The sequence below is a fragment of the Myotis yumanensis genome, unplaced genomic scaffold (genome assembly GCF_028538775.1).
Source record: "Myotis yumanensis isolate MYYU_CA2020_CCGP unplaced genomic scaffold, mMyoYum1.0.hap1 SCAF_19, whole genome shotgun sequence".
NCBI lineage: Eukaryota > Metazoa > Chordata > Mammalia > Chiroptera > Vespertilionidae > Myotis > Myotis yumanensis.
Genome location: NW_027223770.1, coordinates 22,664,719 through 22,686,054, shown reverse-complemented (window position 1 = coordinate 22,686,054; position 21,336 = coordinate 22,664,719). Strand labels below are relative to the sequence as shown.

The following is a 21,336-nucleotide window of genomic DNA, read 5'->3' as shown; positions in this document are numbered from 1 at the left end:
GGAAAAGGATGCGGAGAATGAAGTAGTCAGTCAGCCCAGAGCGAGCCAGCTGCTGAGACAGGTGTCCCTGCCCCTGCCAGGCTGTCCTGTGAGGGAGCCCCCAGGTCCCAGCGGCTCTCGCACCAGGACACGCTCCTTGAATACCCAGTGACAAGTGAAAAGTGCCGTGTGTGCACGTTTTGTATATATCGGTCTCATCAGGATCAGACTCATCACCCCATCTTGCAGATGAGCAAACGGAGGCTCACTGGTGAGAAACCATTAGCCCAGGGTCACACTGCTAAGGGGCAGGGCCTGGATTTGAACCCTGAAGCTCATGCTTTTCCCTGCCCTGACATCACACGCCCTCCAGGTAGACAGCTGAGTAGAAACCTCCAACGGCCTAACTCACATCTACACGTGAACATCTCTCCCAATCCACTGAGACACGACGAACCAAAAGAGTGAGATCCGAGTCAAGCAGACAGATGCCGGATTCACTGGCATCAGACACAATCACACAGCGAAAAAACACAATGTCCAGGCCTGAGAGTTCGGGCGGAGCCGGGGCCAGCGGAGCTACAGGGAACTTGAAGAAGGTTTTAATGACACCATGAATCATCCCCAGAGGTGCGCTGTCACCCCCATTCTTCATCCACACCCTGAAATTAAAGAGGAAATTAAAAATGTACTGATGTTCTGTAAGACTGGCGAGGCCTGGGAAGGAAAACCAGATGTCCTTTCAAGATGGCCTGAGGCCTTGTAAGCGAGCCCAACACAGCGATTGATGGTCTGTAATTACACTTGACAAGGTGCCCCAAACCGTGCTCAACGCCCTAGAGAAAGGAGGCGTTTATTGAGTCCCTAGAGCGCACAGGTAAATTCTGCATGATTCTGGATAACAGCTGCCTTACATGGTGCCTTTAGGCTTTGCAGATCTACTCAATTTTATCCTCTCAACAATCCTCTAAAGCAGATACTATGGTAATCTTCCCATTCCACAAACGAGGCTCAGAAAGGTCAGTAATCTGTCGTGTGATAAATGGGAAAATGTGGATTTAAACCAAGGAGTCCACCTCCAGGATCCATGCCCCCTCACCACTCTGCTCCACTGACCCTTATCCCATTGTACAGATGAGAAAACTGAGGCTCAAAGAGGCAAGTGGGCTTGCAGAGCAAGTGGCAGAGCCGAGGCTCCCATTGTGGTCTAACTATACGCAATGCTAGGCTGAGCTCAGAGGAAGACGGGACCTTCACCTCCGGGAGGGCACGTTGTAGGCGTGGAGACTGGCTGACCCTTGAAGAAGAATCAGCAGCGAGGGAAGTTCCAGGCGAACTGTGAACCACGGGCTGCAAGTGCAGCAGGATGTTGCCGGGGGAGAGAGCAGGTGCTGGAGCCTCGTGCACAGCCTTCCTGGAGGTGTGGGGTGAGCCAGGCTTTCGGAAGAGGGAAGGATGTGGGGTCTGAGAAGACATGCTACGCAGGCGGAGAGAAGATCCCTCCTACCAGCTATTAGCTATTCAGTCTGCAAAACCCTTGACAAGTGAGGGCAGCTATCTCAGTTTCACGGGCAGGGACACGGGACTTGGAAAGGCCACCTGCTGAAAGGGAAAAGCCAGGGGAGGGAGTAACCAAGGAAGAGGGGAAGTGGTGGAATGAGTGGCACCCAGGTCCTCAGCCTGGTCACTCTTGGCCTGAAGGGGCAGAGACTTGAGCCAGAAAATACTCTTTAAATATCCTCTCTTCCTGCTCTGGATGGTTGCTCAGCAGTTAGAGCACTGGCCTGCGCACCAAAGGGTCATGGGTTTGATTCCTGGTCAAGGGCACATACCTGGGTTGCAGGTTTGATCCCCGGCCCTGCTCAGTGCATGCGTGGGAAGCAACCAAAAGAAGTGTCTCTAAATAAATATCCTCTATTCCCGATAATATGATGTTTTGAGGAGACAAGATAACCTTCAAGCCTTCCTTGTTGTTCTCTCTGATCCTACGTGATTTCTCTCTGACACTTTCTAGAAACCTATGCAGTGAACAGCCCTCAGTGGGCACTGGCCTGTGTCCCTTCTATGGGTCTGTGTCCCCTCTGTGGATCAGCAGAATCTGCCCGGCCTTGTGCATATAGCCTTAGTGATTCCCAGCTACGAGGACCAGGGGACTTAGAGCACAGCTGCCCATCAGGATCACACCCGGAACTCTACAAAAAAGTCTACTTCCATGCAGGGAAGGAAAGGGGAGGGAAGATTCTAGCTTAAAGGAGACTAATGGCAAATGCAGGGTGTTACTCATAGGCGAAACTGTGTGTAGGGACAGAGTGGGTATATGGTGCTCTCTGTACATGCTGCTTACTTTTTCTGTAGGTCTGAGACTTCTAAACATAAAGTCTATTTCTTCAAAAAAAAGAGAGAGCAGTGTCAAAGAAACGAAACAACCAAATGCAATGTGTATCCTTAATAGGATCCTTCTTCTAAAAAACACGACGATATAAGACAATTTTAGGACAAATGAGGTAATATGAATGTTGGGATCTTGGACAATACTATGGATTTGTTCATTTTCTTAGGTGTGATAACGGTGCAATAGTTAAGAGTCCTTCTTCTCAGGAGAAAGATGTGGAATGATTTAGAGAGAACTGTCATGACATTTTCCAGTTACTTTCACATTGTTTAGCATAAAAATGTGTCTAAGATATACAGAGACGTAGATAAGGAGGTAAAGATAGAAACGAAGTGAATACGAAAAAGCATCAGTCATTATCCAACTAAGGTGAAGGCTAACAGAGTTGTTAAAAAAAGAACGAAAGAAGGAGGGAGAGAGGTAAAGAGGAAGGAAGTGACAACTGACAGGTGATTCTGAGAAACCATTGCTCTATAGATGGTTTAAAAAGCAAACACTTTTACTCACCCCTTCATGTTCAGGCCAAGTGCAGCCTCCTCCAGACGGCCTCCCCCACCTCCCAGGACGGGCTAGGGGTGTCCTCCGCCCACAGCCCCTGTGCTTCCCCGTCACTCGGCACTGGAATTGCTTGTTTACTCCTTTGTGTCTCCCAACAAGACTGTTAGTTCTTCTATGAACAGCCAGTGTTTGCAGAGCGCTTACCGGAAAGGTCATGGGATGGAAAGGGTAAAGCAGGGGTGGGGAGCGCCCGGCCCGTGGGCCATGTAAGGTCTGCGGAATCACTTGATCTGGCCCTGACAAGGCCTTGGGGGTGAGTTCATTAAACGTTTGACCAATTAAGTTGATAATTTTGTATGGCCCGCTGCTAATGATGTTATAAATATCCAAATGGCCCTGGGCAGAGAAAAGGTTCCCCACCCCTGGGGGGAAGGAATGGAGGGATGGGAAGATGAGGGGTTGTGGAAGTGCGGACAGAATGAACTAAGGGCTCCATCTGCCTCATCTGGCTAACACAACACCCCTACTTATCAGCCAGCCAATGCCTCTTCTCTGGACCTAAAATAGACTCAAAACCAACTTCCAGTTCACAATCGAGTGAACTCCAAGAGTAGTAATGGTTTGGTTTTGATTTGGGTAGTAAATACAAAGGTCTGACTAATTTTTTAGAATTTCATATAAGACGTATAGATACGGAAAATCACATGGATATGAAGGATGTATGTTTTAATAATAAGTTCACTTAACAAAAATTTAGCTCAATGAGAGAACCACCGACTCTAGAACAATGTTTTGGACCATCAATGACGAATCCAAATGGTTTTACACAAACTTGCAGCTGCCTTAGGTGAGCCTCGGCATCCCACAGATCTACCCTCCGAGACCTGGAGCTCTGGGCAAGGAAAGACCCTCTCTCCATGGAAAGCCATCTGCGAGGACCGCTGGCTCCCAGGATGACTCCTGGACAGAGCGCACGTCTGGTCTCCCTTGCTCAGGCCTGGGGTCCAAGGTGTCTGCCTTGAACACTTCCACACCCTCCGTTTTAACATCTTTCCCACTCGTCTTCCTAATCCTGAGAAATCTGAAAGGAGCCCCTTTGTCCTAGGAAGACATGAAGTCATGCTCACAAGAGGCCCCTTCATCAAGGACATTCGGGATGAATTAAAATGATCCGGAGTTCTGGTTCTATGAGCGAGGCGACCAGTGAATAAATGTACTATTGGAATGAGATTAGCATGGATGCTTAACCTACTTTGAGAACAAGCTGTTTTTAATGCTAAGTGCCATCCATTCATATTTACATAATTAATGAACTAATTACAAAGAAGTCTGATCTAATCATTGGAGCGGGCTTCACGTGACCCGTCCTTGGCTTTCACTTCCGTAGAAGTAATTGCCTTTCCTTGAAAGTAATGCAACTTTATTTTTAAAACAATGCCCTATAATTTAGACCTCTTTATTAATTCAAGCCAGCCTTATTGCAAATAAAAAAAATCAACAGGGGGGCGAGAAGGCGGTGGTGGCGGTGTCTAAATCTTTTTCTTTTAAACAAAAGAACCACAAGCCAAGAGGATGGGGCTGGGAATGTTTACAGAAAGCAATTTCCCCCCAGAAAACGGGAAACGTTGTCATGCCATTTTTTTTATTTTTTTTTTTAGCCAAAGGAAAGCAGTTATGTTACGTCGGCACCAAAGCAAATGATACATACAACAGTAATTAGCGAAGATTACACAGTAATTAAAATCACGATGATTATGTGAGTGAGAATAATTTATACAATAATCTCCACGCTCGCGTTGCAAGATGGTACACGGCCAACAGCAACAGTGGAGAGCCATGTTTGGTAATAAATTCAAGCCACAGCATCACTAATTATGTGCTGATAGATTGGTCACTGAAATTTACAGATAAATGTTGTCTCTGACCAGGATGCACACAATTTTACTGGGACTTCCCAAGGCTACCAAACGTGGAGCACAAACACTCTAGTAAGTGTGTTTTCTCTTTCTCCCTCTCCTCTCCCATTCTTCTTCTTCCTCCTTCCTCCCCTCCCCTCTCTCTTTCTCTTCCCCTCCCCCTTCATTTTCTGTCTGCATGATCTTGTTCACTCCCATCATTCAGTCTGGGGTTCCGTTGGGCGTGGGGATGGGTATCCAGAGGGAGCTGGGGCTGGGAGCGCTGTGAGGATGGGGGAGGTGGAGAGAGCCCCTTAACACCCTCTAGCAGGGCAATGGCCCTGAGGGGGCAGGAAGGAGAGGCCGGGTACCCAGCAGGGCCCAGGTGAGCTACCAGGCCCTGAACAGCCCCTGGCACACCTGTGGCCAGACGTGGAGAGACCCTCCTGAGCCAAGTGTGGCCGCCACCCCCAAGCCCATAAACTCCGCTCCGGGGGCCACGAGGGTGACACAGTGCCCCCGTTTCAGAAGCTCCTGCCTTTCTCGCAGCGGCTGCACGATTCCCGGGCTGTAAATCATAAAGCTTTAGCTGCATTTCCCCGAAGCTGATATCCCCTTATAAATAATCGAGAATGCTCATATTTTTTTGGCAGAAGACGGCTTTCTCCCTCTTTTGTTTTCAGAGTGACCTCTCTCAGTCAAATTGGAAACGTCCCAGGGACTCACTTCTCAAGCTCCGAGATGTGCCAGGTGACATGGGGATGGGCAGACAGGAGTCTCATGTCACACTGAAGGGACGCTGGGATGACCTGCTAGAATCTAGTCAAGTTTAAAAAGCAAACACTTTCTGACCCAGAGAACCCTTTGCTCATGTGCGTAAGGATGTGTGATTTTTTTTTGAAGCCTTACAGGTTAATGGCAAATACCCAGGAGGTAACTAAAAGTGAAACAAGAAAACTACAGTTAATACACCATGGCATGACTTTTAGATCTTTTACAGGCCTTCAGAAGGTGACAGGCGTAGGCAGGGAAGGAGTGCCTAGGTCTACGGTTGAGGGAAGGAGGTGCAATGTAAGAATTTATATGTAGCGTAATATACACAATAGAGCATCATGTCACTTAGTTTTTTTAAAAGTCCACAAATATGCTATGTACTTACTACAAGAACATATGTTTATAAATATATAGAGAGAGATATGGAAGGATACACGCCAGACTGAAGATGGTTAATACCATTGGAAAGGGAGCTGAGATTGGGGTGGTGGCCAAGAGGACTTTCACCTTCTCAGTTATATTTTAAGTTCTTGAAAGGGGGATGCCTTCACAGATTACTTGTGAATCTATGAATAGAAAGAACTGAAAGTCAAGGCATCTGAACTCCAGGAAAAAGACAAAATCTTGATGTTCAAACGAAGCAAAAACCTCTGAAGGAGAAGTCATCTGGTCTGTCTTTATACTGACTCATCATTAAAAAAAAAATATGAAAATACTCAAGTGACTGTGTTGATTTAAAAAAAATTATAAATCTAGAACTGTCTATAAGTGGGAAACAAGATCTTGCCTTAGATGGGAGGCAGCTATAATAAATACACAGCTATTTTTAAAAATGTTCACCCTGTGCTATTTAAAATCATTTGGAAAATCACACCTTATGGAGAGCTGCATTAGATCCTCATCATTTCATCTATTTGGGTGGTCAGTACAATTATATTTCCTGTTCCTCAGATGAGGAGGTGAAGGCCCAGGGAAGGTAATCAACCTGCCCAGAGTCACACAGCTAGGAAGTGGCCGGGGCCTATCTCAAACCATCTGGACCATGATTGTCCTTGCGTAGGAGAGAGGAAAGGAAAGACTTCAAAGTCTGAGGTTCTTTGAGACACTGGCCATCCAGAGGCAACAGGAGACACTCTTACCTGGGGCTGAGGATGCGGCTGCTGATGGCTGACTGTCGAGAGGGGCTCCTCATGGTGTCGGTGGCCACGGACAGAGTACAGCTCAACCAGGACCGCACGCTGCCCTCTGGCTGGGAGCTGAGGATGGAGACGTTATCTCTAGAAGCAGAATGCAGGACACTGTCACCATGATGACAACCACAGTAACAGCAATAACTAGACAGTCACCCCTAATGGAAGCCAGGCCTTGTGCTAAGGGCGGTACATGCATAACCTCAATTGATTCTCACAACACCATCCCTGAGGGGTCGTGGCTGGTGATTTCCACATTATATAGATGAGAGAATGGGATTTGGGAAGGCCAACTTGGGTCTTGGCCAAGGTCACTCAGCTAATTAGTGATGAAGTTGGGATCCAATACCCATGCTACTGATCACTGCTCTTCCTCGGGAAGATAAATACTCTATTAGGGATGTTGAGGCACCTCCAGTTTTAGAGTATATTTGGCATTGAATTTTATACCAAGTGATATGTTTACTGAACATGGTAAGTGTGAAGATCTTAACTCCTTGCCCGCCTTCCCCAGAATCTTTCTGTCTCTGATAAATATAAATATAAATGTATTTATTTGCAGAATAATCTATGCCAGGTACCACTGGAAGGAGCTATAAACATGAACCCAACACTGACCCTGCCCTCAGGAACTCATTATAGCACAGTAGACATCTGTATAAATAATCATGAAAATAAGGAGAAAATGATCAATGCCATAGAGCGGGACAATAAAGAGGAATCTTTACTGCTTCTTGGAAGCATAGGGAAGGCATGCAACAGGGGAAGTTGAGCTAAATCTTGTTGGAAGGTTAGGGCCTATCCCTCCAGGGCCCGGAGAAAGGAATTTTACACACAGGTTCGGAGGTCAGGAGGTCATAAAAAGGCAGAGCATGGATAATATGGAAAGCAGGAGTCCAGGGTAGACAAGGAAGTAAGGGTGAGAATGTGCAGGGCTCAGATGTCCATTTAAAAAGTCTATTCTGAGGTAATAGGGAGCCACCGAAGGTGTTTGCGGAGGACAGTGGCATCCTAAGTCCTGGGCATCTCTCTGTCTAAAAGAGGCTGGACAGTTCGATAACATGTGCCCAGTGCTGTGTATTACGACTATGGAGCCAGAGCTCTCAGGGGCATTGCTGATCATTCTCCAAGGAGGCATGGACGTTCCCTCTGCAGACTGGAGAGAGACCAGGCGCTTGCTCCTGGCTGTGGTGTCGGCTGCTCGTTCTACTCAGGGTGAACTTACATCTCCTTTCTGCCGCTGCCACCACAGTCCACTGCCGTCTGGACACTAGAGGAGGCACAAGAAAGAGTCGGTTTATCCTCCTGCTGCCAGGAAGCGAGGCCTCTCTCTGCTGGACAGCCGGGCATACCTCCTCACAGGTGTCAGTTGAACCATCTTCAACTGAACCCAGCACAGGAAAGTGTTTAGAGCTAATGAAGGCAGAGGCTGCTGTTAATTCGTGACCACTATTCACCCAGGTGACCCCATGAGTATGAGCCCCATGGGGGCGGGGGGTGTCTCAGTGTTTAAATTCACCACCAGGTGGACTTTTTACAAGTCATGGATTATTGACCATGGCAGGTCCTTGAGTTTGTGCACCATGGTCCAATGAGCCCTTGAGTTCTGGTAGGTCTCACAGGGGTTACCAAGGGGTCAGGGAGAGGGACCTAGGAGGGTCCCAAACCTCCCTTTCTCATGCCAATCAAAAGATGGCTGTAGTCCATCCTAAGCTAGAATTCTCTGTAGGGGTTTGCTTTGGTGTAAAAAACGAGGGTTCCACTCAAAGGAGGGAGTTTGAGACCCATTGACCCTTTTACCATATGAAGAAAGTGTTGCTGGACTGCAAGCTCTATGAGCAGGTCCATGTTTATCTGTTCCCTACTGTTTCTCTGTATGTCCTAACACAAAAGGTGCTCCATTGATGATGGTGGTGGTGGTGGTGGTGGTGGTGGTGGTGGTGAAGATGATGATGATTTTAACCTGTTGAGTGGGCAAGCTAAGGCCCAGGAAGGCCGCGAGACCTGTCCATGGTGCTGATCCACATGGCAGTGCAGCCAAGGCCGAACCCTCATCTCCCAATACCCGTAGTCAGTGCTTCTTTCTCTCACCTTGGCGCATGAGGTTTTTAAATAAATGTGCCAGGCATTTGTGGGCAGGAGATTGACGATTAGCAAGATAATTAATTGTCTTCTGTTGTATTCCTTTAGGGCAAGTCTTTGCCAGACAACTCCAGGCTGAATACAAACACGGCCGGGGAAGTAATACATGAGTGCACTGGGCCCGCATCACAGTGATAGACACAAGTTCGCCAGAATGACAGGCCAGTTACGTGGCAGAGAACAGAGACCTTGACAGGAGGAAGAGGGGAGAAGGGGCATGCTCGGCAGGACAGCAGAGCGCAATCATTAGAAGCGTGGGTGATGGAGTCAGCCTGGAGTCAAATCACAACCCGTTACTCACTGGGTGAGCTGGGGCCCATCTCCAGACTTCTCTAAGAAATAGCTCGTCATTGCAGACTTGGGTGATAATGGTACCAACCTCAGAGACTTGTGTGAGAACAATATATGCAAAACAGGTGGGTTGCACGGCCCGGCCACAAGGTCCCCAGGAAAGAGTGGCCATTAGCAGAATGATCATTTGTTTCCTGCAACGCCCGAGTAGGCAAGAGTGTGGAGCGCTCACGCCCTGTGAACCCCACTAGCTGGGTATCCAGGCCTCACAAGCTACAAAGATGCCTAGAAAGCATGTGGCCCCTGTGGCATTGCCGAAACATACGCCATCCTACGCCAGGGTCCTGTGTTTAATTTGGAATGGGGCATCAACCTTTTTAGAATATGGGAGAAATTCTTTTAAGCTTTTCTCCAGTCCCAGGGCATGCTAATTATTCCAAAAGGGGAGAGCAAACTAGAAGGTAAAAGAACTGTAGGAAAAGAGATGCGGGTAGCTCCAAGGCCTGTCTGGCCCATCTGGCCAGAGCCGGGGCCCACTCATAAATAAACTCACTCAGGATGATGCCCTTAATGGCAACTGTGATCTCTGGCTAGACCCAGATATTTCTACTTGTCCCACTGCAGTCCAATTTCAGCCAAGTGAAGAGGATAATATACAACTGAACTCAACACAGTAACAGAGGACTCTTTCTAGAACATTCATCTCAGATTGGGCCAGCTGGAATGGATACACTCTCAGCTGATCCTGGAGTCAGAGGTCATCCTTTGGCCTCTCCACACGCACCCCCACCCCCAACCCCACCCCAAACCATCAGCCAAGGAGACAGGCAGAGCAGCTGCAGACCCTGGGCCAGGATGGATGGGGCTGTCTGTCAGCGGACGCATCCCTCCCTCCATGACTAATGAGCATGCTCCGAGCCTGGGGTAACCGCCTAAAGCATTTCCCCATTAATCTAAGAAGGCTGGCGCCCCAGCCCCAGTTACCAGGCAGTGCTCCAGAGCGGGAGAGCACGCGTTTAAATGCTGCCGCACAGCCCACCTGGCTTTCTGAGCACGTAGCCACGCTTCCAGCCTGGAAGGCCTGTTACGCTCGGATCTAATTCCCAACATGGGGAAATGTGACTTTTTATAATTTGAACAAGTCTCTCAAAGAACCTCACCTCCAGCGAGCGGAAGCACCACTCTCCCTCCCGGCGCGGGTCGGAATCCTAATTGAGAGCTCAGTTTGGAGAAGAACCTCAGACCAATCCCGCAGGCTCCCGTCCAAACCTCTTATCCCCGGTGACAAGACAATTAAGAGGGAAGTGCAGCGTGGAGCTGCCAGGACGGGGAGGAGCACGGGCAGCACTGGGGCCGGGGCTGGGCCCTCTGCTCCGGACAGCAGCTCCGCAACCTAGCCAAGCATATAGCCCTTGTCTACTGCTGACAGCCATTTCAATCGCCCTGTGACCAGAGGACGTAGTTTGTACAGTATTAGTTCTCCAAAATGTGTTGAGATCTCTTTGTGGGCAATTTCCCCCAGTCTTCCCCCATCCCTGTGCTATTCCTGAAATCTGTGCTCCCTGTAAATTTTAGATCCAAGTTGCAGGGCAGCGAGTTCAAACCAAGGCCTGCTGAGAGTTAAGAAATGCTCTCTAGAACCATGTGGGGTCAGGGCCGGCTTCGCCATTGCCCAGAGGGACTGTGCTTGGAGTTATGCTCTGTCACTGTCATGAAAGTCTGAATGCATTTTGAACAAGACCACCCCTATTTTTATCTCCTTTTGGGCCCGCTAATGATGTAGTTGATCCTGCCTGGGGTTCTGGGGCACATCAAGGAACCCGGGGACTCAGGGGGCTCCTGTGGACATCTCCAGAGAGGAAGGAAGGTGGCGAGAAGGACGAGAAAGCGGTGGAAGGTAGGGTGGAGGGGGAGGAGCGGAGAGAAGTGCTTTTCTCTCATTTACCTCCTCAGGTAAAGAGAAGTGGGCAGCTCCAAAGCCTGCCCTACTGTGGAGCAGGAGCCTTTACAGTGTGGCCAGGGCCTGGGCCCACTGTTACACTAACTCGGAATGAGGCCCTTAATGGCAGCTTCGATCCTCGGTGAGGCCCAGGTATCTGTTTGTCCCACTGTGGCCTGATTTTAGCCAATTTAAAAGGATACACGCTGGAAAAGGTACAATATACACTCAGCACAGAGGACTCATTTCCAGAGGACTCATTTCCAGAGCATTCGTCTCTGTGATCTTAGTCCCTAGGTGAGAATCTGCTCCTTGCTTCTTGTCACACCTCCTGCCTGGCCTGTCCCCACACCCCCGACCACGGCCCCTCTTCTCCCCTTTCCAATTTTGTCATCTTTGTGATTTTTATTGTTCATCTGAAAAGGAATGTCTTACTATGCAAGTCAAGATGGTTCAGAAGCTTTGCTCGTTGACAAAAAAAAAAAAACACAACACAAGTACTAGTATACGCAGCCACCAGGTCCCTTTATAACAAACGCAACAGCTCTAGCGTTTCTATTCGTAGAAGAGCTAGCTGAGCATCAAGCGGTAACATCAGCAATAGGAGTTTGTAATTACAAACACTATGCTGTCACAACGCTAATAGAACTGGAGGAGGGGTGGCGGACGGGGCACCCCTCCGTGTAATCACGGGCTGGGAGCAGCTGCGACATCGGTATCTGCCATTTCACCAGCAATTTGGCAGCTGTACAAATTCGTAGGGAGCGGTGGAAACACTCCATGTGCATGGAAGCCATTTTTGCAGAAACTGGAGATTTTTGAGATAAAGCCCTCTCTTTGGAGGCAAGAGCATGAGGCTTTAGAGCCGCTGGGTCTCTGTTGTGAAGATGCTGGGCACGAGCAACTTCGTGGGAAAGTCGGAGGTTACATGTCTCTGAGCAGCGTAGGACCTGCCCAGGCCTGCATCAAGGGAAGAGCCAGTTCCCGTGCTAAGATCAGCCGTAGCAAGCACCTCGTTTACTAGCACGTGAGCAAAATCTCCCAGGGAGGGTGCTGGTGTAGCCGGGTGTGTGTGCGTATGCTCATTGTAGAGATATTAGAAGATAGAAATAAGCTTGAAGAAAACAAAAATTTAGGTCACCTGTAGTGTCTTTTCTCTTGGGATGAGAGTACTTCCTTTCAGTCTTTTTTCTTGATGAGATAGAGTCAGCTCTGACACAGATGTCCGGTTCTTTCCACCGGCTAAACCAAAGCTGACTTGCAACTCCCTATCTCTCCTTCACTGCCCATCTCATGCCCACAATGCCCACTGGTCAGTTCAGGCCCCTGGATACACCCTATTGAAAGGAGTGTGACAGGCAGAGGTCTGGGCAGGAACCTGAGCAGCCCTGGGTTCTAAGTCTGAGTATAGTGCTAATTTGCTGTGTGACTTTGAACTTCTCTGAGGTCAGGTTCCTCATGTGCAAATGGAGAAGGCTGCACTCTGTGGTCTAACCTTTGACTCTTCTGGCTACAGCCTGGACCATCCCCCACTCCCTCTGAGAAGACCATGAGGGACAGGGGCTGGTGCAGCCCACACAGGTGGGTGCAGGGGTGGCTGGTTGGTGTTGGGAGGGGACCACCTCTCAAGGTCAGGTGAAGGCACCCTGCTCCTTATCAAAGCCATGCACAAAACATGTCTCCCCCGCAGCCCAGGCCTTGAGACAGGCAGCTGTCATTTCACAGAAACAACATGCCGAGGCCACAGAGGCAGCTCCGGGGAGCAGGAGCTGTGTGCCCCGCCAGGACACTTCCGACTCCTACCAGCCGAGGAGCCCACCCATGGCCCCTGGCAGCTGGAGGCTCGAGTGAGTGGCGAGAAGCAGCCTGTCTTCCGAGGAGGAGAGAAGCCCTGGCACTGAACTGGAGTGGTCTCGCCGATGACCAGCCAGCTAATCTTGCGTCCTTGAATTAGTTGTTGCCTTTGTAAAATGTGTTCTTATTCTGCATAAACATGGCTCACACTCTTACAGCAGTTACACGGCCCACACATGCAGTAGATGTTCGTCTAAGTGATATTCATCTATTAACTCATTTAATTCTCACTAATAACCCTATGAGGTAGGTAATGGGTTGAATATACAAAATGTCCAGTCTGTAGATCAAAAGTTGCTGAAGCGGCCGGGCTGGCATGGCTCTGTGGTTGAGTGTCGACTGATGAACCAGGAAATCATCAGTTCGATTGCCGGTCAGGACACATGCCCAAGTTTCGGGCTCAATCCCCAGTGTGGGGTGTGTAGGAGGCAGCCGATTGATGATTCCCTCTCATCAATGATATCTCTCTCTCTGTCTCTCTGTCTCTCTCTCTTTCTCTCTCCCCTCTCTCTGAAATCAATAAAAACATATTAAAAAGAAAATGGCTGAATCTTGGCAATTTGATGTGGTTTGTCCAATAGCATCACGTCCACTTTACAGATGAGGGAGTCAGGTCCGGATTGGACATGTACTTTGTCTGAAATCACAGTGCAGTCCCTCTGTAGCCACTCCCCAGACTGCCCCACTCCCCAGAGGCTTGGCAAGCTGGGCAAGGTGGCATCCTGTCTTTCCTCACCTGAGCTGGCCAGATACCTCCCACCCCGAACACATCAGGGCTTCCCAGCAGATGTGGCCCCCAGACCCCTGAGTGGGAGCTCTGGCCACTGAAGACCACAGCGCTCCCCAGGGTGCAGCCCACCTGCTGCGCCCAGCACCCCAGTAGGTTACCTCTCTGTGTCACTGTCACTGGACACCACCTCTTCCAAGGCCGCCTGCAGGTCAGCAATCCTCCGGATGGATGTCTCCAGGTCTGTCTGGAGGGTCTGTCTCACTGTTGCCAGCTCCTCCACGTACTTCTCCTGGAGATGAGACCACGGCCACGCTAGCCTTGGGCACGAACCCCAGCCCCCCATGAGGGCCCGGGGAAGAGGCAGACCCCGTGCTCAGCCTAGAGTGCACCGAGCACCTATTAGCATGGTGGGTACCCCTCTCTGGGGACGGGCTATCAAACCCTCAGATCAACACTCTGGATTTTATGGGGAAAGTGGATGCGTAAGGGCCTCCAGGGCATGGTCCGAGGACAGACACCCTCCCCTCTGCTGGGGGTGCGACCCGGGGCCGTGCTTTGAACCTGCACCACCTGCTGCCCGGGCAGATGAGGAAATGCATGAACCAATGCATGTTTCCCCAAAGTGCCCCAGAGGATGCTCTGGAAGCTGAGTCTGTGCCCCAGGGATGGATCTGGAGCATGAGGTTGGGGGGAGGGCAGAACGAGAATGGTTCCCTTTTGACTCTGTCACCTCGACTCCCCCAACTTTCCGTCCCCCAAGGCAGCAAAGGCAGAGCTGGCAAGCCATTGGCCTTTATTTGGAGGTCTCTGTGCCCAGCACTATATTCAGTGTTTCCCGCTCCTGACCTCACTGGCTCCTCACAAGTCTGGCAAATGTGTCACCCTTACTGCTCCCATTTCACAGATGAGAAACTGAGGCTGTGAGTAGAGAAAGCTTAATGGCAGCGCTGGAACTGAGTTGGGTGCATCGGACTTCTTCTTGTTCATCCCTTCACTCGCTGACACCCCCAATCAGGTCCTGAGAAATCCATGACTTCCACTTGCAGCATATTCCACACCCCTGCCCGTTAACACAGTGACTGTCAACTGAGGCGAGCTTGCCCCCCAGGGGACACTGGGCAATGTGCACGGACAGGTTTGGTTGTCACAACTTTGGGGCTTGTTCCTGGCATCTAGTGGAAAGGCCAGGAGTGCTGCTCACATCCTACAATACAGAGGATCGTCCCCCACCACAGAGAACGACCGGCCCAAAAGTCTGACCAGTGCCCGGTCTGAGGAAGCCTGAGGGAAACCTGGAAACGCAGCTGGAAACGGACTCTACGGGGAAGGGCTGAAAAGGCAGAGCCAGGCTCTGTGCTGGGGATGCTTGAGCAGAGCTATCGACAACTCGGAGAAGCTGAGAGCCGCCTGCCCCCCAGCACTGGAACTGGGTAGGGGAATCCCAATGTGTGACTCTGAGCCATTAGGCAGACATTACCATTATCCTGGCAGCAGGGACGGCCTCTGTGGAATAATGTTAAGCAAACGGAACAGAACAGGGAACTACATGCCCATGTCTATGCAAATTACACACACACATACTTGGAGGAACACGTGGAAGCTGAGAATATTCATGGGTGGGGATGAAGAGGGTTTGCGGACAAGATTTTTCCAATAAGCTTTTCTAATGATGTTTATTTTTTCACTGTTGTGTTAAGGAAAAGACATATATCAACTGATCGGAGTGTGGCGAGGTGAACATATAAGGATACGGGGTCAGGCCTATGGGTGACTCTCAGCTGCTCAGTTAACTGACTAGCTGTGTGGCCTTGGACAGTCCACAGCCCCTCTCTGAGCCTGGGGTCACCCTCCTCTCATTTGTGGGTGAGGAAACTGAGGCCAGCACAGTCACCGAGGACAGCGAGGAGCAGAGAAGGGATGGGAGCCCTGCTCTGCCAGCTCCCAGTCTCTTGGTCTTTCTGGGGCTACGTGTGCACACCCCAATGTAAGCCAGTGAGGACCCGGCTGCTCCCCACGACCAGGGCACTCAGTTCTCCTTGGAGATGGGCTTGTCTGTTCACCGTGTGGTAGTCTGTGCTTTTCCAGCTTGATAGAGAGAGAGAGAGAGAGTGAGAGAGAAAAGAGAAAGAACTGAGACAGCCCTGGAGCCACGCCGAGTGGCTGAGAGAAGGTATGGCATGGAGAGAGGCAGGGACTCGCACAGGCTCAGTGGGAACACCCCACGGAGGCCGATTGGGGAAATTTGGAGTCGTGTAATCAGCAATCAGCAAACCCTTCCTGCTTCAACTGGAAAACCACACAGAGCCTGCTGATTGCAGGGACCAGGTGACAGGGACGCGGTGGTCTTTCCCTGGGGCAGACAAAACAAGGCCCCACCCGAGAGCGAGAGCGCTGAGAGACACGGGGACACGAGGGAGGAGGGCGCACAGGGAGGCGCCGTCTGGCCTGGGAGCCGGGCTCCTTCCAGCCACCATGATGCATGACTAACGAAGCTCAGGACAGGGTCAGGACGGCCACATGCAAACGGGGTCGCGATTCAAAGCCAGGCATGAGCTTGGTTTTCTCAGTCATTCTCTCTCCTTGGAGACTTGGAGAACAGAGACATGATGGGGGGGGGGGGTTGGATATTAGGATATGACTATTAAAATAGATGTATACAGCAGAAACCTACTAATAAACATACCAATTGCCCATATTAATCTATAGTTACAATATAGTGATGTAGATACTATTACAGAAACACAACATACTAATATATACTATATATTCACTGTATATATATATACATATATATATATGTATATATATATATATATATACACACACATATATATATATATTCATATATATTCATATACAGATGCTCCTTGACTTTAGGTGGGGTGATGTCCTGATAAACACATCATAAGTTTAAAATATTATAAGTGGAAATTGCATTTAATGCGCCTGACCTGCTGAACGGCATGGCCTAGCCTAGCCTCCTTTCATTGCACTCAGGACAGTTGCACTATCAGCAACCCCACTGTAAACTGAGGTGCGGGTATAACAGATTTCTTCTTCTCCCCAGAAGCAGGAGGCACGGATGGGCATTCCGTAGTCATGATGGGATGCAAAACCACAAAACACTGGCGACACATACAGTGTAGAGCCCTATCGCTAGTCCAGAAAAAGATCAAAATTTGAAATTTAAATTACAAGTTCTGCTGAATGTGTATTGCTTTTATGCCCCCATAAAGTCAAAAAATTGTAAGTCAAATCATCGTAGGTCACCATTCATGCATTCATTTAATAAACATTTACTGAGCACTTACTATGTGCCAGCACTGATCGAGGCACAGCGAATATAGATAGAAAAAATCCTAACTTCCATGGAGCTATAGTCTTGCAGGGGCCTATCTGTATTGCAGGTGCCCAGAACACACCCTCACTAATGCATGCACAGTATACACCATGTGCACAGAGATCTATGCAATAGCATGTAGCATGTAGCACGTACCTGCTGGCCTCCCAGCACCGCTCAGGAGAATCATGCACCATGTGGCACTCTCAGGCTGCTCCCCCTGCTGCACAGAGCTGCTGCGGGGGGAGCGGTTCATGCGATAATTAGTGGCTGCAATTAACATCGTCTCCTCTTGTGTTCAATTAGAGGCTAATATCTAAAACCGTTGTTTGTTTTCTCTGCCCAGGACAGCTGTCTTCAGAGAACCCTCTCCTATCTGCAAGTGCCCAGGATGTCAGACGGCAGTTCCGAGCCTCGCGAACCTCAAGGCACCCCCCCACCCAAGACCTCCCGAAGTTAATCTGACAAGTTTTTATTATAGATTAGACAATCTCAAAACACCCCCAAAACACGATGAAAAGTCTTGTTATTTTTTTCTGGTGCAGTTAAGACTAATAGAAACTTCATGTTACAGAGCCTGGTACAAAAAAAAAAAAATTACACACACACACATATACTATTATAAGTGTGTGCCCGTCTGAATGTGTATGCACCTGTGTATATAGATACACACACAAACATTCCTACTCTGACACATACTTAATGAAAGTATTGAACTAATTAATAAATGAATATATTCATTTCTATTTCTCGCATGTTCAAGCACCCTGCTAAATTCAAAATACCTTCTCTCACATAATCCTTTTAAGAAGCCTCAGAATCAAGTACTGTACCAACACGTAAAAGGCAGCTGGAGAATATTACCCCAAAGTAATAGTGGAGTTATTATCTCGGTGTGGTGAGGTATCAGGTGATTTTTATTTTCCTTTTGATACTTCTCCAGTTGCTCTGCAGGGAATATGAATTACTTTTATTGTCAGAAAGCAAAAAAACGGAAGACTTCATTTCTCTCTGACACTACAAAGCACAGTCCCCCGGTCCGTCTACCTGCTCACTGCCTCTCATGGCCTTATTACCCCCATTTTACAGATGAGCAGGCTGAGTCTCAGAGAGGTTAAGTCTCTTGTCCTGGGACATGTGACCAAGACATGATGATCCAGAGTTGGACCCAGGTCTCTGGAACCCAGCCCACAGCTCGCTCCCCCCGTTGCCTCTAGTTCCTGCTTCATCCAAGGATGCCTGTGTCTCCGAAAGGTGAGGAGTCTTCCCAGAAAGAAAGATTACGAGGAACTGCCTTTGTTTCGTTCCAACTGTCCAACGGTCATTTGCCCGGGAGAAATGAGGCTGCGGGAAAAATAAAGGCCCTGCGAATTACATCCTGGTTAAAGCTCGATATTAACAACGAAGTGAGCCTTAGTGGGGAGTGTGCAGCCTCATCTTGGGAAAGGAAAGAGTTGAGATGCCCATTAGAAAATCTAAAAATGCATCAGATTTCCTTATTTAAGACGGAAAAAGAGCCCAACCTCCAGCAAGAAGAGGATCTGGGGGAAAAGTGGTCATCCCTATCCACGGTCCCTTCTTCTTTCTTCACGTTCACCCTGCAAGTTCATTGTTTTTTGGTCTATTTTTATGACGTGGTAATAGACACAGAGACTCACCAAAGACCCCCAAGTCGCACAGCTAGAAAGTGACGGACCGATGGAAGCTGAGGCCTATTTCCAAAGGTTCAGTAAATACTTGTCTCATCCCACCCTTTTCTTCACCCGTGGCAGGCATGTCTAATTGATCACTGCACAGCAGATCCAGGTCTTCAGGAGCCAGAGTCCAGTACTACCCTGTGTCAACAGGAACTCCCAACTCTGCCACCCTTTCTCAATCCTCCTGGAGATGCCTCCTGAATCCTCAAAGAAGACACACATACGTTGATTGCTGAGTGTTCTATGGAATTAAAGGAAAATACACCCACAACATTTAGGGAGAGACCCTGGTAGGAGGGGAAGGGAAGATGCAAACTAACACCTGGGAAGCAGCCAGAGAAGCACTGGCTGCAGAACAAGCACCTGTGTGAATTCTGAGGGGTTACTCATCCCTTCTTACTCCCAGTTCCTCATCTGCTACGACAGTATTATTCTGTCAGAAGGTCGTTGCCAGAAACACATGAAACTGTGCAAAACTTCGTACATCTGGTTTACCTAACACAGGGGTACGTACTTGACACATAACAAACTTTCCTTCTTTCCTAAGTAAAGACTCTGAAAATATGAAGCCTGCAGATATTGTATAGTGAGGACAGCCTCATTTTTTCAGGAAATGAAGTCTAAGAACCTGATGCTTTCTTTTTTTAGGGGGGAGGGGGACACACAGAAGGATTTACTACAATGCCCCAAAGGATTCTGTATCCGTCAGGAAAATCAAAATCACTCTAGATCGTTGAACCGAAGGAATTACATGCAGGGACTTAGCTATCCTGGTGATGGGAAAGATGAGAAGGGAAAAGCGATTATCAACAGTGGGAAGGCACTGCCAACCGAGGGCTGGAAGGAAAAGCCAAGAAGTTGGGCTGCCCAATGCGAGGTGAACCTCAACAGGGCTGCCCGCTGGAAGCTGGTGCCGTGGAGGAGGGGGGTCCCTAATGGGACCTGGGATTACAGAGGCTCCACTGCTGCGGGGACCCCCTCCAGACGGTGCGAGACAGGAAGAAACACTGGCTTCCCTCCTGCCTTACAGCTATCCATCTCTGCCTGTCCCTGGCGCACCTACCAGCAGGCAGCGAGGAAACAGCTCCCTGCAATTCTGAGCAGAGCAGAGAAGGGGCGGGGGTAGATCTCCGAGCATCAGGAGGATTACGGGCACAGAGCACAGCAGCATCGAGCTCAGTCCAGGCCCCACTACTGAGGACAGACAAGGGTGCTTCCAGTTTGTGAAGATTCACAGCACTATATACACGGACGAGAAATGCACACTCTGCTATATGTACTATGTTTCAAGGAAAAAGTTATAAGAAATCCAGAATTATAATTTTCAAGTGTTATAGAATTCAGTGCTGGATTGCACACTCCTAGTCTGTATCAGGTATTTATGGCTACATGACGGATCCCCCCCAACACCTCGGGTTTGGAAATATCAAGTATTTTTTCGCATCTTGTGGTTTTCTGCGGGTCAGGAATGTGTGAGTGGCTTGCTTATCGGGGTGGAACTGGCTCCAGGGCTGTGGTAGGCTGACTAATGACCACCAAAGATGTCCACGTTCTCATCCCCAAGACGTGAATGTGGTAACAAGAGGGATTTTGCGGTTGTGATGACATCAAAGACCTTGCGGTGGGGAGGTTATCTTGGATTATCCACCTGGACCCTAAATGTAATCAGAGGGGCCTTGTGAAAGGGAGTTGAGGGCCGGTGGGGGACTGAGCAGCAAGTGGTGATGGGGTCTCAGACTGGAGTGATGCAGGAGCCAGGAGATGTGGGCGCCTCTGGAAGCGGGAAGAGGCAAGGAAAGGACTGTCCCCCCCGAGCCTCCGGGAGGAACCGGCCCTGCTTGCACCTTGACTTTTACCCCTTAAGCCTCATTTTGGACTTCGGACCTCCACAACATAAAGAGAATGGATTGTGTTCTTTTAAGCGACTACGTGTGTGGTCAACTGTCGCAGCTGTAATAGGAAACTACGATATATAGGCTCTCTCAGGAGGTTACAGCCAAGACCCCAGCCAGGGCTATGGTCATCTGAAGGCTCGACTGAGGCTGCAGGGTCCTCTCCAAGGAGACCCACTGACAGGGCTGTGGAGTGGGGGCCTCGGTTCCCCTGCACTCACAGAGCTGCCGAGTGTGTCCTCCTGACCTAAGGGCTGGCTGTCCCAGAACATGTGAGCCATGACAGGGCAAGGCAAATGCCAGATCCCTTTTAGAACCTAGCCCCAGAGGTGAGGGGTCATTAAAACTGACATCATCTATTGGTCACACAGACCTACTCTGGCACAATATGGGAGGGGGCTCCACAGGCATGCGAACGCCAGGGGAGGAATCGCTGGGTACCATCTGGAAGCCGGCTACCCCAATAACACTGAAAAGTTCTCCTATATAGACCCCGTGCCAATCGCCTCCCCTCCCTCCAAGATAAAGCCTGTAGCCACCCTGAACTTCTTCCCACTTCTAAGAATGCATCTGTTTATGGATTGAGTTGTGTTTCTCCTCCCCTCCCCCCCAAATGTTTTAAATCCTAACCCCAGTCCCTCAGAATGTAACTGCGTTTGGAGATCGGGTCTTTATAGAGGTATTCAAGTAAAGACAAGGTCCTTCGAGGGAGCCCTAATCCAA

The 21,336-nt window shown here is 49.3% G+C and overlaps 1 protein-coding gene across 3 annotated transcripts in view; it reads right to left on the bottom strand.

Annotated features, from left to right (window-relative positions):
* The window catches only part of MYO18B (myosin XVIIIB), a 175,917-nt gene that overhangs the window by 7,819 nt on the left and 146,762 nt on the right, over positions 1-21,336 (bottom strand). For 2 of the 3 annotated variants that reach the window (XM_070399451.1, XM_070399453.1), the window contains 3 exons: positions 13,843-13,973; positions 7,954-7,998; positions 6,678-6,815 (listed from right to left, as the gene is read on the bottom strand). In XM_070399451.1, coding sequence (XP_070255552.1) covers positions 6,678-6,815; positions 7,954-7,998; positions 13,843-13,973 — 314 coding nt within the window. The remainder of the gene's footprint in view (positions 1-6,677; positions 6,816-7,953; positions 7,999-13,842; positions 13,974-21,336) is intronic. The other variant, XM_070399452.1, reaches the window with a different exon arrangement.